This window comes from Amia ocellicauda, chromosome 7 (assembly GCF_036373705.1).
Source record: "Amia ocellicauda isolate fAmiCal2 chromosome 7, fAmiCal2.hap1, whole genome shotgun sequence".
Classification (NCBI taxonomy): Eukaryota; Metazoa; Chordata; class Actinopteri; order Amiiformes; family Amiidae; genus Amia; species Amia ocellicauda.
Window position 1 is genome coordinate 14,853,050 of NC_089856.1, and position 18,423 is coordinate 14,871,472.

The 18,423-nt window shown below is 47.7% G+C and overlaps 1 protein-coding gene across 3 annotated transcripts in view; it reads left to right on the plus strand.

Annotated features, from left to right (window-relative positions):
• Nucleotides 1-554: 554 nt before the first annotated feature.
• The window catches only part of fignl2 (fidgetin like 2), a 29,652-nt gene continuing 11,783 nt past the window's right edge, over nt 555-18,423 (plus strand). The window contains exons 1-2 of one of the 3 annotated variants that reach the window (XM_066708655.1): nt 555-805; nt 13,689-13,838. In XM_066708655.1, coding sequence (XP_066564752.1) covers nt 13,814-13,838 — 25 coding nt within the window. In that variant the 5' untranslated portion in view covers nt 555-805; nt 13,689-13,813. Of the gene's footprint in view, nt 806-12,294; nt 12,395-12,801; nt 12,918-13,688; nt 13,839-18,423 lie in introns of those variants that run through there. The other 2 variants (XM_066708654.1, XM_066708656.1) reach the window with 2 other exon arrangements.

Genomic DNA, 18,423 nt, shown 5'->3' on the forward strand with positions numbered 1-18,423 from the left:
CTCCTTGATATCCTTCACTCTTAATTCTCCTCTTGGGCCCCAGTCACTCGCTTACTGGGATTTGCTCTCTTCGTCACTGGGGAGCCCTGACTCCCCCACTCCTGCTGACCAGACATGATATTTGCTGTGTGTGTCTGTCTGTCTGTGTAGGAGCAGGTAGGAATTTGAACCACAGGCCCTGGTGTAATTAGCTCTGTGCTAATACTCAGCTTTTGATAGATGTTTCTGTGTGTGTGTGTGTGTGTGTGTGTGTGTGTGTGTGTATGCGTGTATGCGTGAGTGAGCACAATTGGCTTGAACCCTGAAAGTGTATGTGTGTGTATTGACAGGAGTGAGAAGAAGACTGAAATGTATGGAAGAATCTAACGTGTAAAAACTTTGCAGTGCATTGACAGAGACTGAATATGGTTGCGTAGTGATATATAGTCGAAGTAATAATCCTGGTTCGGTTTCACGGCGTACACCTCTGTAGTGCTGCTGGCCCTTTAAGAGCGGCTGCGCTCTGTTGGCTGTAGAGTGAGGTCCGGAGCGGGCGCATGCGTGTGGCCGTGTCCATCCCTGAGAGAGAGAGACACACAACACGGCGTGATTGACGTGACTGTACGTCTTTCCTCGAGCCGTCAACTTCCCGTCTTGGCACCGAGCCGGGAAAGCAGCTGTGGAGGAGAAGCCTCTACCGAGACTCAGACCGGCCCTGCAGGACCTGCCGACCGCCGCTGGCCAACTTCCGCCACCGGGCGAGCGCAAAGCAACGCCGAACCCGCAGCCTCCTGGACGGGCGGCGAGGGCCCTTTACGCCGGTCAGGTAAAGACGGGCTCCATTCCTCTTCGGCTGAGCTGTATCGACCCCTGTTTTAAAGATAGAGAGTGGAGGGCGGAGGACTCGCTTTGCAGTTTCGTCGTCTCCCGCTGTAATGCTGAAGCCTGACACTCATTCCCTTCTCCGCCCGGGGGGCATTTAATTATTCCATTATTATTTGTAGTTTTCCACGTCTGGTTGATCATTTTTGTATGCATGTTTTACTTTTTAATGTGTTTCACAATGATCTGAAGTAGCCTAAATGATGCAGGTGTGCAGAAAACGCCTGTCTCGATTGAACGATATTCAAAATAAAGTGAAAGCCGGTGGGGTGATGGGCTGATATGTCCATCTGTCAGTGGAAATAGACAACGTTATCCTCACAGATGCATGGGAGCTGTGCAATGATTATGGTCTGCCACTCGGTCTGTATCAGTCCATAATTTCATTGGGGGACGTTGAACCGGACACTATGTATTTTCCACGGGGGTCCCTGTTCATTCATTGCTGTGATGTGTGATCATGTGATGATGTCACCGGTGTTGTGTCCGCAGTGGGCACGCTAGGTCTTGGGGGGACAGTCGAAAGACAGGATCCTGCACGGTGCCCAGTGAAGGAAACATTGAAAAATACCGGGAAGATATCCATATCTATATGCAACATGTGTTTTAATGTGTGTGTGTGTATATGTATGTATGTATGTATGTATGTATGTATGCATGCTCATGTGTAGTTAATCCAATTAGCTATATTATTTGTCCTGTGGCTATCCTACAAACTATAGTGTTAGCAAAGCTCGTTTCAAATGTTTATTTTGTATGACTGTATGTCTCATTAATGAATAATGTTAATTAAGAGCGTATCTTAATGTCATATGAATAATAGCTCAGTAGTATTTTGCTATAGTGTGTATGGCCAGTACTCGGGTGTATTATTGGTAGATAACGTTTATCAGACAATTTGGGGGTCGAATTTGTGTATTCAACTGGTTCGTGCATGCCTTCAATATGCTTATATAAACATTATTCCGCATGGGTAACCGGCAATTGCAGTTCACCAAAGTTGTTGATAATCATAGCAAAATAAAATCCGGAAAAAACAGACATGACCACAGAGGTTTAGTCAGGAAGGAAGGTAAATTCGATTAAAGTTCCTAGGGCTTCAGCAAAACCTATTCCAGTTAAATATGTATGAGTTTTATATCTGTCTTTGGATTATCCTTGATATTGCAATTAAAAACAAAGACTAATATTGGCACATACAGCACAAACACAAAGACAGACACACATCCCATGATAAATTATGGCTTAGGGAATGCGTATTATAATACATATCATCGGAGTAGTTATAGTCTATGACAGTATATGAAAGTACAATACGGTGTCTCAAAGTACAGCATATGTAGCCTATTGCAGTAAAGCAGTATTGGATTTCGTTATAATAGAACGAATTGGATACGCTTCTCTGGTGCAACAGACTGATGTAAATAATGACAATATTTAACAATATACAACAGTTGCAACAGCTATGTAATAATGGGGACAGCCAAAATGCATCCATTACGACACTTGTCATAGGAGAGCAAATTATGTCATACGGGAATAAAACACGTGTTGGTCCCCTGCATTGTTTGTTAATGTATTAAACTTGGTGTCTGTTTTCGTCATTGGATATTTGCATAGCAGACGGATGTCTATTATGATGTAAAACGGCTTAATTAACCTAGTCTTTGGGGTAATCCCCGCTGTATAATCGGTTATAATAATATCGTTGCTCCAAGAGAATAGTTATTTACAACTCCGTACAGTGATTGAGCCTCACACAGAATATGTCTCTTTACTTTTTTACCTCATATTATACAAAATTATTGATTTACAGCAGATTGGAGGTGGTGGTGGTGGGGGGGGGGTACTCTATATGTACTATATTTGCCCCCCTATAGTATAGTAAAGTGTAATGTGTGTGCACTATGGTAGAAACATGGTAACATAAATCTGAATCGGTTAAATAATTGTTCACCCCCCTCGGATACTTCAGGTCACGCGGGGCCTGCACGTGCGCTCCCGGTAGCTGTTTACCTAGGAGGAGCAGACCGATGATCTGTACAGGTGTTTCATAGCGGGCTGTTGCGCTTTTATTACAGTGTAATTTGATTTATTTACCACCCCCCATTCTCCTTTTGTCACAGTCCCAAATGTATTGATTTCGTATTTGTATACATGTTTTTATTAGATTTGTAATTTATTTTTTCTCAAGAATGAAAGGCAACCTAACAGGTCTCCATAGCCATTGATAAACCCAGTAGGAATATCAACCCGTCTCTTCGGGGAGCGGGGAGTGGACTGTGTAAACACGACGCGTGTGGCGCAGAGGTCTTGGACACTGTGTGTGCGCGCATACTGTAGATGTATTTGTATGAGACAGAGAAGTGAACAGATCTTTAGAAACCCTTCAGAACGCAATGCTATGCGAATGGGGGTTGTTGTTATTCCTGTTTACCAAGACAACTCACTAACAGGAATTCCGACCGAGTGAGGAAGACAGTGAGATTATTATTATCATCGTGGTTATTAATCGAAATGTTTAATTTATCCAGGTGGACGGACATTCAGAAACACGTTTGCGTTGTTAAGTGCGACTCTGGAGAAATAACTTTGGTGCAGACTGGTTTATCACCAAATCACCAAATTGAAACGGGAATCGTTACAAAGAATGGATAGCCAATTGCACAACAGGGCGCAGTGCATTTGAATGTCGGTTTTTTAAGAAGACCTACGAAGTACGCCAGTGAATAAGGGTAACTGACATTATTGAAACTGAATTGTGTTTGTAGTTGTTACATATAAAGTGGCGGTATAATCCAAATTTGAGATTATGTTGGTGGTGGTGCTGCTGCTGTTGTTTTGTGGCCAATGCTGTAGCACAGCAGCGTGATCACCCGAAAGGATCACCCCGTGCGTTTGATGCACAATCTTCTCATTAAGATGCGCCGTTGTGTTCCGAACCCGGTACTCGCTCTTCTCCCTCTCCGCGTTCTCTGTCCGGGACGCACATTCCCACAGCCGTTCCGCTGACGATGGCACACTTTAATTACGTGAACTGCAAATGTCAGGGGTGGAGGGCCCGACCGACCCGCTGAATTCATGTTAATGGGAGCGCAGTTTCTGTGGCGTGTGTGTTTTGTCCTGCTGGTGCAAAGGAGACTGCATGCTCCTGTCAGTGACCGAGTCTTGTGCGCATGGAGCGGGAGCGCTGGCGTTTGTTTGATGTTTCCCCCGGCCCGTCGCTCTCACCGGTGGTGCTTTATGAGCAGTGGCTCGCAGGATGCAGCCTGTCATCCCTCTTAATGATAAGTTAAGGAGCTATTAATTCAATAGCGGAAAGGGCGCTGAGAGAACGGAAATGTCAGGCTGAGCCACACCGCAGTGGAGAGGAAGGGGAATGTATGTATATGTGTGTGTGTACATGTATGCATGCTGAGATCTGTTCGCAGCATTCCCATAGAAGAAGGAATTTATTAAATGTATTGCTATAATTTATGAGCCCCTGCTGGGGACTCTACTGTACTAGCACTGTCTGCAGTCTGACACTGGGCTGGGCAGTCCATCAGTTGGTGCTGGGCTGTCAGGTTATCAGAGTGGTAATGAATTCTTTGCTGCCTGTATGAGCACTGTGGTTACTTAGGTAAGGGAGTTGAAGTAAGAGTAGAGAACCTGACTCTGTGCTGAAAGTGGCAGGAGGGCAGGGTGTGGTGTCTGTGCTCGAACAGAGAGCTCAAATATAACCAATCTTCCTCCCTGCCCCCCCTCTCTGTCTCTCCCCTTTAGTTTTTCCCTCTCTTCCTAATTCTCCCAACTCTGCTCCAAGCCAGCTAGCCAGTCAAGCCATCCTGCACGCAATCCATCACTGTCACAGCACAGTCACACAGAGAGGACTGCTGAATGTATATTTGCCGGCAATTAATCTAGCTCACATTAATGGGATGGGAGACTGTGCACTGCAGGGTGTGGAATAATGAGCAGCTCAATGCACCTCAAGGCTCTGCTTCTTTTCACTTTTTGAAGAAAAAAAAGAAAAAAAGAATCGGGCTTTATATTATCAACCCCCACCTCCCATCCTCTCTGGCTCTCGTCTCTCATTCTGCTGGACAGGGGTTGTTGGTTCAGCAGAAGGCACTGAAACAGAGAGAAACAGGATCTGAGTGACTTAACACAATGAGGCTCTCACTCGTGATTGCAAGATCAGAAAAGTCTAATTCATTCTGAGTTAAAATGCAAGCTGTAAAAATCCATTATTAAGCCAGGAGGATGAAGATTGCGTAGAGGGTCTTAAGTTGGCTGGCTGCACGCTCCAAAAGACACTTCTCAGGTTCAGACCTGGGCAATCGGAGAGAGACTGTGGAACTGGTGTGCACTCTGCTGGGTGAAGCACCACGACATGGTTACAGGCACAAAATAGCCAGGCTTATTTATATACAGAAATCTTGCAGCTTTTATGGCAACATGGAATTGCTGTTCAATGTCTCATTCTCACACACACACTAACATGCACACGCATTCTCACATTCTCTCGCACACGCACACATTTTCATACATTCTCTCTCACTCACTCACTCACTCACACTCATTCTCTCACACACCAAAGGTGAATTCCTGCCCCAGGCCATATTTTTCTCCCTCCTGAATAAATGAATGGTTGGCCTGGAGAAATTAATGCATCAAATCATGCCTGCAGAGGGAATCTATAGTGGGCCCAGCAATCTGTCTTCCTGCAGAGTTCAACTGGTGGCTGGTGGCACACTCATACATGCATGCACGAACATATGCATACACACATACATATGCGTGCATGCACACACACTCACACAGACATTTGCACATGCGCATGCACGCACACACGCATTCACATATACACACACACACACACACACACACACACACTCTGACACTCGCACACAGGCATGCACACACTTGCTCTTGCTCACACTGCTATGCTCTTCAGAACAACAAACCCTGGGTAGGAAAGGAATGCACTGCACAAATACACTGTATGACAGTGTGTTTATGGGACTCACTCCCTGTCCCTTCTCCCCATCCTCCTAAAGCCTGGCCTGTGTGGACCAGGCCTCTCGCCACGCTGTCCTGCCTCCTGGCTCCCTCACAGACACCCTGAGGTGCTCAAGCTCAGTTCCCTTCATTCCAGTGCTCAGAGAGAGATATTGGGGAGAGAGGGATGGAGGTGAAATAAACAAACTGTTAACCCCTGTATAACACCTGATCTGATTCCTACAGGTATCCACACTGCTCTATCTTGTTTGAAGAGTGTGTACAGCAGTCAGCAGAGACATGGCTGCTCTCTGGAACAGAGCCGTGTCTGGCTCCTGCCTGCCGGTCAGTGTGTGGTGCTCACCAGATCTGTGTCACTTTCCACACTCCCCCTCTACGCTATTTGAGAACACATGTGGCAGCTTAAGCATTTTGCTTTTGATTAGTTCCTTGTCCCAAATAGAAGAAGGGGGACTGAGGGGGGCAAAGATCCCCCAGGGGAGAGGGCTTCAGAGATGCTGAGCTATGAATGCAGAGTACAGTTCAGTGGAGGAGGGGGAGGGGTTGCTAGGGCAATACAATTATACACCTTAAGTGGTAGATATTATAAATTATCTGGCGGAGTCGAAGAGGACGCATTTGAGGGCAGTGGCAGGCAGCTGTGTGAGTGTAATTGAAAATCATTTACAGTGCTGGCCAGGTTAACCTTGGGAAGCTGAGCACCAGGCCACTGACTGATGGCTTGGCCTGTACCTGCTAGTGGGGGCAGAATGGGTGGAGGACATGTGTGTCAGTGTTTGTGTGTGTGTGAGCAGTGTAAAGGGTTATGGGGCACAAACTCCTGTAACTAAGTGCTCTTATTTAGCTTTTTCACTATGTGCTAATTCGATTTGTGATGTGGTCGAATCTTCTGCCCCCAGCCTTCAGCCCCAGTGCAGGAGCACTGTGCTGTCTACACTGATTTCAGCTAGCTCCTGCATACCTTATGCTGTGCAGCCTGTTAAGTCCCATGTTGCAGTAATGAGTCACAAGGGTGGAAACACATTCCCCTGGTGTACAGTCCTCATTGAAAGAAAGGCAGTATTAGCTTGGGCCCATTCTGTGAATGCACAGTAAACACAGGCATTGAAGAGAAGCAGTTAAACTGGGGTTAAGACGGGTAAAAGTGCAGGGGTCATTAAGGGAGTGGGATCAGCCCTTCTTGCCTAGTAACCCTCCAACCCACTGAGAAGGACAGCAAAGGGGCAGCTTCCGTGGACACGATTGATTATGAATAGTATCTGCAGCATGGAAACTCGATTACAGGCCGATTACTGAGCGAGGGGGGTAGGGAGCCCACATCATCTGTCACAACGATTGAATTAGAGAGGGAAGAGAGAGAGTGTACTGACTTCTGAAACCCCAGCAGGGTTTGCAAGGCAGCAACAGGGCCTAGTGTGCTGTGCTGTGGTTTGATTGTAGCGATGCTTCCCTCACTGCGCTGTGGACTGGCTGTGCTGAGACTGGGTTCTGCTCATTATGTGCCCATGGAAACTCCAGCTGTGCTGATCGGTAACAGAGCTGACACACTGAACCATGCCTGAGCTCCCACTTGGGATTGGGTCCACACCGCACAGATGCTCTTCCTCTGCTCCACACCACAGCAGCACCACCCAGTAGAGTGGTAAGCCCCCTACACCAAAAGACTGGGTCTCCTGACACAGAAGTCTTATTTATAACTGAACTTATTTACAGAGGGGTTACATAATACTTAAATCTTAATACTTATACCTAATTTACTTATACATGATAAGCCCCATCTCTGTCTGTGCTCACTCACTCTCACTGTGTTCTCGCTCTCACTCTCACTCTGCACTCTCAAGCAGCAGCAGCAGCTATAAGGGGCCTAGAGGCAGCATCCCCTCCCCCCTCCCTTCCTCCCATGAGCAAAGGAGATGGAAAAATCATTAAAAGTTTAATAAGGAAAACGGGATGTGCCTTGGCAAAAAAAAAAAGAATAAGTAATAAAATAACCCAATATCTATGCACATTTTTATCATCAAATCTCATTCAGATAAGCCAGTGCTGGGATATGTGATTCATGCCAGTGAGGCGATGAAACATTAATGCACCGAGATCTGAGCTGGATCACCAAGACAGGAGAGGCACAGAGCTCTCGCACTCTGACACACACACACACACACAGGGAGTGGAGCTGACTCATCGCTCTGTCTCACTCAGACCTCTGTATACTGTGAAAGGCTGGTGAGGAAGGCCATGGATTTTTGTATATTTTTGGCCGATATGGTCAGGGGCCGATGGTGGGCTCTCGCACATCCACTCCCAGTTCGGCTGTGAGGCAGAACTGATTCAGAACTGGCCCCACTGGGCAGAGCTGGCCTGCTGCACAGTTGAGGGCATGGTGGGTGTTGATTTAGTGTTAAGGTTTGCCTCATAGTGAGTGAGACTGACCTACACACACCTCTCTCTCTCTCTCCTCCTCTTGCTCTGTGTCCATCCCTCACTGTAATGGCCCCACATCTCTGTCAGCCGTCATATTAGTTCTCGCTCTGCCAGAGTCATGCTCCTGAGGACGACAGTATCCTTGACTTGGCTGTGTGCTGCTGAGGTGGATCAGAGCAAGATAAGGGTGGAGAGGCGGTGGCGAGAGGGATGAGAGTGCGAGAGTAGGAGGAAGACAATAGTGGCACTACAATATAGTCAAGTACACTACACTATAGTGCCCTGTTAATTATATTGCACTGTATTAGGTTAGCATTGTACTACACTATACGATATTACACTGTCTAGAATGCTACACTAAGCTGTACTGTATCTGAAAAGATCTTCCCCATCCAACTGGGCCACAGCCAGAGCCACAGGCCTTCCAGTTGCAGTGTGGAGCCTGGCTATATATAGAACAACTGACACCAGGCGCTGCCATGAGTCACAGGCAGTTACTCTATCCTAACGCAACCAGCCGTAGAGTTTGGAATAGATGGAGTGTGTGGAATACTGTAGTGCTGGGCCGGTCGTGTATGTATGTGTGTGTGTGTGAGAGATATTGTGAGGGTCAGTGTAGGCCTAATATTGGACATAGTGTATGAATATTGCTGTGAATTTGGATATATCATTCTGTGGAATATTGGATTGTTTATAGAGTATTGCAGTTTGTTCTGTTGTGTATCATTGTGTAGAATACTGGAATGCTTATGTAGTATTGGAGTTTGTTGTGTTGTGTGTTACTTTGTGTAGCTGTACAGAGGTGCTCTGGGGGTGTGGGCTTGGGGACGGTGTGTGTTACTGTGTGTAGTTGTACAGAAGTGTTCAGGGGGTGTGGGCTGGGGGGCCGGCACCCTGACCCTCTGTTGGCCTCCTGCTCAAGTGGATTAGCTCACCTCTGGCTTTAATTAGGGGGTTAAACTGCTGTCATCTGACTCTTTGGTCACTGCTGTAGTGAAGGGGGGAACAAAAGAGCCCCTTCAGCCAAGCAGCCACACAGGGGAGCCTCCTTAACCCTTTCAGGCCCAGCCTCCTCTCCCCCCAGCGCAGCGCAGCGAGCAGCTTCATCAGTGCAGTGCTCCGCAGTCCCGCAACTCTAAGCGCCTTGCAGAAGTTCCTGACACTCCCTGCAGGTTGGCTCCACTCACAGCGACCACTGGGAGGCTCTGCTCACAGGAACCTGTTGATCGCCCGTGGCTGTGCATTGTTTCTATGAGTTTAGAACACGTCAGGTCCACGTGTAAGTATGGTTAAAACTTGCTACTCAGACCAGCTTGTTCATGTTTCCCTGTGCAGCACTGAGGCTCTCTGATTTAAAGTGGACAGCACAGTGGACCACACACTGGCGCACCCCAGCCCAGGGGGGGTGCCCTGCATGTGTCCATGCTGCCCAGTCACAGCTCTGAACCTCTCTGCACAGCTCACAGACACAAGTCCACCATTTGGTTTTGTTCTCTGATAAAACCTTTTTCATTATTAGTCAATTTTCAGCTGTTAAACATGAAATTGAAATAATAAGCAGCTGAGCTGCACAGACTGAAAAGCCTGATCCTTCCAGGCAACTGGGAGGCCTCAGGTTTCACTGGTCTTTAACCTCTGGGAAAGACCTGCAGTGCCATTTAGTTCCTCAACAATTATCAGAGAGGGCTGTAGCCAGAGCCAGTACTCTTCATACGTACCTGCTACACCCAGAGCACCTGAACGTAACAGAATATGGTTGGGGGTGGGGGGGCTTCTTTTCCTATCCGCTTGCTCTACCTCCTGCACTTCAGTGTTCTGGCTGTGATGGCAGCAGCCATGCTCCCAGCCAATCACCGTGCGGTTGCCATCGTGGGGGGTGTGGGGTGTGGGGGGGGGTTGTTGGTATCCCATTATAGACATGACTAAGAATTTATTTTGAGACAGTGCTGAAAAAGACATGACATTTCACCCCCCCCTTCTGCTCTACAGCTGCTGCCTCTATAGCTGACATTTTCTTTTGCACAGACCTTTCTTAGGCCGGGGGCGATGCTCAGAGGAACAGGGGGAAAGATACAGGGAGCCTCTCAGCCCTTCATACTCGTCTCAATGACCCCAGTGGTCCCGCAGGCTCTCGGTCTCCCTGCAGGTGACCCCCCCCCCACCATCTACGTCTGTGTACCCTAGGGTCAGAGTGCATGCGCAACTTTAACATTTGCACCTTTGAAGCAGACTGCAACCATGATGCCACTCCTGTGAGCTCTGGGAATGCATCCTCAGCTGCCTAATCCCTCCTTGTAAATTAATAAAGCTGTTATAACATTACCTCATTACCGGCTGGCTTAATGAGACTGCAGCTCAGCACAGCACAGCCCCGTGGGCTGCAGTCTAGCCCACTCCAGCCCCGTGTGGCATTTTCCTGACTCGATGTACATGGTCACTACATTGAGGTGGTGAGCACTTAGGTGCACCACTGATATCCTTCCCTGCCTCCACTCTTCGCGTTAACCTCTCAGGAGCTCTTGGATTCGTCACTCTGTGAATCGGCCTCAACACCATCACTGTGCCACTGTGCACGACAGCCTCTGAATGGGCAAATCGGTGCGGAGAGCCATGGTGATCCCCCAGGCAGCTGGGCAGGATGACGAGCCTGAGGCACTGAACAAGAACAGCCATCCCCTGTGGCTATGACCTTTTCCCTTCTCTTTGCCTTTGAAATATCTCCCAGTGTCTATAATGGGTACATGTGGTCTGGTCATGTGTCATGTGACTCACTGGGCTCCTGTAAAAATAGCCCTGTTGAAGCTGTGGCACAGAGGGGCTCAGCCAGTGTAGAAAGTGCTGGTCTGGCCAGTGCTGCTGTGGGCAGCGGACACTGTTGGGGTCGTCTCACTCAGCAGTGGGTGCATATGCATATTGGTTTTAAAAGCTCTTGCAGTGTGATGCTGTTGTGTACATTTGTTTATGTATCACATATTTTTAAATGTTATTCATTGAGTGTTTTGTGTGCATATATGTACAACTGTGTCAACCAAGACAGGCAGTGTGGAGTCAGTGTTGGCACACAGCTGGCAAGTTGGCTGTTGATCAGCTATTGGTTGCAGCAGAGCAATTTCAAATTGTTTTCAGTGATGGACCGTGACTTTGCGGTATCTTCAGGATTCAACGCTCTGATTCCAGTTGATTCCCAGATGTGTTCTGTTTTGGAAGAGGTCAGGGAATGTGCACCACTGTTCTCCACTGTCATGGTGCAGCAGTTATGTGGTCCAGAATACAACCACCCCTTCAGACAGGTAACCTGCCCCTCACACAGACCGCCTTCTGCACATTACAGAGACAGCTCTCCTGTTGGGGGAGGGCTTTTCCCAGTACTGTTGGCAGTGTAGTGCATGTGTGTCATGTCAGGATGCCCCCCTAGTGAGAGGCGGTTGGGGGTGGGCTGGTGTATCGCAGCTTATCAATACCGAGTGAGTCAGTTCAGCTCTGCTGGACAGATCAGCTCCACTCTGCAGATCGATGGTGCAGATCAATAGGATTCATTGAGGATAATTGAACTTCCTATAAGTGTGAACTGAGTCCCACAGCATGATGAGGAGAGGAGGGGCTCAGGGCCGAGTTCTCCCATAGCGAGCGAAACGGCAACAACAACAACAACAACACAAGGAGCCCCTGAAAATCTGCACCCCCTCCCCACTTCCCCATCCCTCCTCCTATCCCCCATTCCCATGGCTGAAATCAGCTCTTGCTCTTTCTCTCATTCACTCACTCCCCTCCCCATTCCTCACGGCATCCTCTCTCTCTCTCTGGCCGGGTGAGAGGCTACAAGCCGTCTCTCATGATTGGTCACTTCTTCTTTTTTTCCCCCCTTCAGCTTAAATAGTTTTAACAAAAAGAGAGGGAGAGGAGAGAGGGGGGATGGGATGGTAGGGCAGGGTGGGGGAGGGGATTTGTGTAGTGCTCTGTTGTCACTGGGAGAGAGAGAGAGAGAGAGAGAGAGAGAGAGAGGGGTCCCATATGTGGAAAATAGCATTGCATTGCACAGAGCAGTCTGCCTGCACAAGGGAATATTTTCCAGCTGCAACTGTGATAGAGGAGATGCAGTCATGAATAGGTAAGACAGGGTCTTATCTTTCTCCACAGTGTTTCAGTGGGCAGGGGGCAATTATTTTCCTGTGGGCATGTGGCTTCTAAATTATTAAGATCCTCTTTTCGCTGACCAGCTCATTTCAACTCGCAACACCCCTGTTATCTCGCTCTCTCTCTCCCTTTCTGTCTTTCCCCACTCTCTTTCTCTTTCCTTTTCTTTGTGCTTAACAAGAACCAGCTGGTGTGGAGGTGAGCTCAGCAGTGCAGGCTTCATTTCAGCAATGCATTTCAACTTAAATAGGAGAGAGTGTAGTTTGTGTGTGTGTGTGTGTGTGTGTGTGTGTGTGTGTGTGTGTGCATGCGCTGTGGAGGGAGCGCAGGCTGTGTGTCCCATGGGGTCAGTGTTGTTTGTGAGCCAGCAGTCAGTGTTGGTTGCAACACTGGTCAGCAAGCTGCTACAGCTGAAAAGAGACCCAGATTGCCGAGTGCACAGTGGCCACCCTGCGTTTCCCTCCGGAAGAGTGATCTAATGTGCACCGTGCGCTTTGGTGAGGTTTGCTAGTAACTCAGCTGTTCAGTCATTGCCATTCATTTCTGTGAAATAAAGATCAAATGAAATTCTAAATGTATGATCTCAAATTTATTTTTTTATTTTTTTATTAGCATGTAGTTTTAGTTGAGGTTTTTTTTTTGTATATGCCAGATTTAGCTTACAAATTCTAATGTGATTAATTGTGTTTATGTTGATATAGTGTAAATAACACATTTGCTCCAAGTTGTGTAACAATGAAGCATACTTTTCATAGTGATTAGATTCAGTCCTGATGTTGCAGTGCAGGTCGGTCACATGGTAACCTGATTTTTCTCCCATAGTTTTTCTGTCCTTTAATTTGTCTTTACAAAACCATTTTATTTTCAGAGCGATTTTGTTGAAGGTGACTGTGATGTTTGTTAGAAACCCTCCCTTTCCAACAGTCCCGTTTCAATTTAACTGCAAAATCCTCCTGTGCATTTCGTTGAAAAAAGAGGAATTGCCTAATTTTTGATTTGCATTGCAGGATCTGGTGTGTGTATGTTTTTTTCTGTGCGTGTGTGTGTGCATGTGCGCGTGCAGGATTTCAAAGCCCCTTCAGAGCAGTAGTGTGGTTTTGACACTGTTCTGCAATCGGCAAAATCTCTTCTAACTGGTCATTCCTAATAAATACTGATGTCTGTGTGTGTGTGTGTGTGTGCATGCGTGTGCGTGCGTGCATGCGCACATGTGTCAGAGACAGTACTTGGAAGGAGAGTTTCTCTGACTGGCGCTGTGTGTGCTTCAGTTGCAGGGCTGTGTGTTGTGGAGAGGCAGCGCGTGCAGGCAGCAGGAATGGAGCACAGCCGGACAATGTCTGACCAGGAATTCACTGCTCCACCACAACGGTCCTAACAGAGCCCACTGCCCAGAATGCTGAGTCCCGTTGTCCCCTATAGTAAGTGACTCGCTCCTTCTCACATGTGTGCATTGCCAGAACTAAGCCATAAACTGAGTGTGAATATCTGTGTGTGTGACAGGCGTGCGGTCGCTGGGCTGTACAGTGCTAGACTGTTATGCAGTAGTTTAAGGAGCTGTAAGGGAGTTATCGCAGTGCTGGATCTTGAGCTGAATGTTTACAGTAGAAGTGTATGCGTGTGTGTGCTCACATGCATTTGTGTTACTATACATGGTAATTGTGTACAATCATCAAGGTAGAGGAGTCGAAATCGAAATTGACTTAAATGCTTTCCATTCATTTGAAATGTGAAGTGTGCGGTCTGCACAGCAGTGTGGACAGTGTGTCACTGTGCAGGCGGTCAGTGTGGCAGTGGGTCAGTGGTTAAGTGTGCAGTGCAGTGGGTCAGTGTGTAGTCGAGTGGGTCAGTTAGTAAGTGTGCAGTGCAGTGGGTAAGTGTGCAGGCTGTGGTCACTGTGACCAGGCTCTGCTGAGCTCTTCTCCTCTCTGCTGCCAGCTGGACTCCCTCCCAGGGCTGGGGGGGAGGGGGAGGAGCTCTCCCACAGCCCACCAACTACCCCGCCCCCCCCATTTCATTACAGCCGGCAGGGAGAGAGGGGGCTGCTAATGTCTTTACCAGTGGAGCTCAGGCCCGGCGCTCGTTTATTCCCTCCCAGGCGCTGCTCACTCCCTCTTCTCTGCTTTTTTTCCCCTTCTTTATTCTGGAGCTGCAGTGAACTGATAAGTGCTGTGTCCAGTCTCCAGACCCCCCCTCCCTCCCTCCCAGCTAGCCTGTGGACTGTTAGCACAGCGCTTTTTGAAGTATCTCTGCAAAACAGCCGGCAGCATGCGGGAGATTCCCCTCTCCTCTCTTTAATTTTCTTTCCCCTGTAGCTGCAGCCGTGTGCGCGTGCGTGTGCACGTGCGTGCGTGCGTGCGTGCGTGCGTGTGTGTGCGTGTGTGTGCATGCGATTCTGCACTGGGCAGCTCTTTCTTTATTCCCTCTGTCTTATTGTGTGTCACAGCAGTGAGTGTTCTGGAGATTTCAGAGAGATGGAGAGAGGGAGAGAAGGAAGGAGAGACCGAGAGGATCTGGTTTTAGCTGGGGGTTAAAATGACAGCATGATGTAATGGCCTGCATTCTTCTCGTTGGCAAATTGCGTAATGCAGAGGTTAAATATAAATGCTGCACTCCATTTAGAACGTCCTCACTTTCATGCCACACAATGTTAGAAACATCAGTATAGTCAAAGCTTTGGCTGTCATAGCCTGATTTTGTTGAAGTGCCCTGGGCCTGATGGAGTCTTCAGCCACTACCTAAAGGTCTGCACTGATTTAGTCAATAACTCCTTCAATTAAGTATTTGAGAGACTGGATAGAAAGAAATTCATACACTGCGTTTCTCCAGAACCCGGGCTGGAGACCCTGCTGTACTGTACTGTACTGTAACTATTCAGGACCAAGGCTAGGGACACCCAAGTATTTTGTGTATTTGTATTAGGTGTATTTTTTTTTATTTGTCAGGGGGATCTGAGCTGGAAAGTTACCTTCAACTGCATCTGTGTCTATGGCAGCATGACACTGGCAGGCCGGTTTACTAGGCTGGCAGCGCTGGGTTATCTGGTCACTGTGCGAGAGAGAGGGAAGAGCTTTGCACCTCATCCAGGCAACTGCCCTGAGAGGAGACGCAGTGAGAGGGGCATGCGGGAGGTTAAAGTTCAGGGATTACATGTTTGAAATTAAAAATTCACCCTCTGAAAAGTGTTGAAATTAAAAGATCTTTTGTCATCCATACATGCATGTCTTTGATTTGCAGTGGAACAAAACAAAAAAGCTGTGAAAAGAACTGAAAAGAATATTGGGTCCCAATATTTTTGTCCGTGCCATTTTCATTTGTTTTACTATTTAAAGTAATATGTTCATCAATCATCAATCAAAAACAAAGTGTCTGTTCTATTGAATGTGAAATAAAGAAGGATGGATACCAAAATTCTTTTGTCAATTTCTAGTTCGTTCAGAGGTTTTTTTTGTTTGTTTTTAAGTGGAAGGGTACCAATACTTTCGGCCACGTCTGTAATTGCCCACAGTGCAGGATGACTCACCATGTTCTGGAGGCAGGAACTGGACTGGGTACAAAAATGGTCTAGCTTTTGATTGTCCTGTTTGTTGATACACTTGCTGATGAAAGGTGTGTGTGCAAGCTTCAGACAGACAGTTTCTTTGCATCACCTGCACCGTAGTGCCAAACGTACTGGGCCCAGCCTCCCTCTGACAGCACTGGGCTGCAGCAGGGCCCGGGCTGTGCCCGTGGGGTCCGCGTGAAGGACACTGTGACTAATACTGTGTGTGCTGTGATATTTTGTCCAGCCAGTACTGCAATGGATTTTATAGCCAGGGGGCCCTGTATGTCCACCAGCACCTCCCACACCTCCTTGCACAGCACGTGTTGAGAACAGCATTAAAAACCGCCTCACAGCCCCTCTGAGTTCAGATGTGTGTGTGCCTGTGTGTGAGAGAGATAGTACAACTGTGTGTTTGTAATACTAAAACTGCAGACCTTAATAGTAATGCTGGTAAATATGGTATACAGGCCAGACTGGCAGCACAATGCTGTAGTGCTTTTTCACAGTGCTGTAGTGTTTCTGCACAGTGCTGTAGCACTGCCTCACAGTGCTGTGTGTCCTGGCACATTGCTGCCACATTCCAGTGCCAGGCACAGTCTCGCCTGCCTGCTGGAATTTCCCCCAGTCTCACTGAATTCCAGCACCTGAGCTAACACTGAACAGCATGGAATTGTTTATCTTTTTATTATTATTGTTGTTGTTGTTGTTGTTGTTACAACCCAGCGCTGAGATATACAGTAATGGAGCCGTTGTCTAGGCAGGTGCTTTTCAGGATCTGGGCTGGTACCCGTTGTCTACAGGGTTTGAGTGGATGGCAGTGGCAGTGTATGTGGTTGTGGAGCAGCCCGGTGCTGGTCTATGCTGCCCTGGACACTGCTGTCCCTGGCCAGGCAATTGTTGGCCTCCATGCTGGAGGCCCTCTGTGCATGTGTTTTTTTTCTTTTGTTCCGGCAGTCTGTCCCCGGTCAGTGGGGGCTGTGCTGTGTTGGTATCACAGGGGAAACTGGGGCATCAGCACAGCTCTACTGAAAAAAAAAAGGAGATGGCAGACAGAAGGAGAGTGGAAAGGACAGAGGTGGGGGAGGAATACTGAAGGAAAGAAAGAGAGGTAGAGAAGGATGTGGGGAGAGTGGGAGAGGGACAGCGAGGAGCACAGATGGGTGGGGGGTGATTGGTGACCACAGAGCCATGGCACAGCTGTTCTTTGATATATTAGTGGACACAATGACCTCCATGCAGCCTGCAGCACACAGCAGAGGGGGGGTGGTTGTTTTTGAAGATGAGGACTGAGAGGCTGAAAGCATCATGAAAATTATAGTAATGTTTTCAGTCAAAAATACAAAATAAAAAGACAGAAAAAATTAGAATGTTTATCGCACAGCTGCACTGTGGAAGAGTTGAACAGTGTGTCTGAAGAACTGCCTTCCCCTCATGCTTGCTCCTTGTGCAGCATGTTTCCACACGTTGCTTCTCCCTGCTGGCATGGAGTGGACAGAGCCCAGCCACTCTGGAGATACAGAACTCAGGCAATACAGAGACACAGCCCAGCCCAGCCAAGCCCAGCAGCTGGGAACAGACCAGGCCGAGCACTTCTGATGTCATTGTGTCTTTCAAAGGCAGCACATAAATGAGAGCGAGCGAGAGAGGATTCTTGTTGATTGACAGCATGCCTGTGACAAATGCTGGATTTAAAATTATTTTCAGGCGATGCCTGATTATGTACAGTTTATAAATTATAATCCCTGTTGTCAGATGCAGGCATTATCTTTATCTAATGGCTGCTTTGGGGGCCGCCGATGACCTCTGCTTTGCTTAGGGAGGTTTAAGTGGACCCCCCAGCGCTCGTTACCTGGCGGTAACGAGGGCTGCATTGCAGTACAGTAAATACCCTGCACTGCCTACCTTACCCCCACTGCTGTCCCAAGACAGACACCTCAGAATGCACTGTGTTAGTGAGTGTGAGTGTGAGTTAAAGGTGAGTTTGAGTGTCCTCTCTCAGTCCAGTGCCTGGGCATCTTCTGTCCCTCACTCCATTCATGGCAGCCCTGAGATGCTGAATTTTCTCTGTGCAAAGCCCAGCATCACAGCAGGATGGCTTAAGAAAAAAAATAAAATATATATATATATATATATATATATATTTATTTTAAAATAACTTAAGTAAAATGACAATTGAAGTCCGGTCTGTGTACACATCACCCCCCTGACCGCACCGCGATTCCTAAAATAACAATCGCGCTGGGAGTGCTTTTGAGGGGACCACTGTCACACACACTGCACATTGCTCAGCAGTCTTATTTTAATCAAGGAGAGCACCCCCCCAACCCTCCATGACAGCTGAGACCCTTGAAAAATGTTACTTGTTATTTGGGGCTGATAAATCACAGCGGGGGAAGGGTGTTGAAGGGGGGGGGGTTTATTGCGTGGGACGCGTCCCTAAAATCCAGAGCATCTCCTGAGCA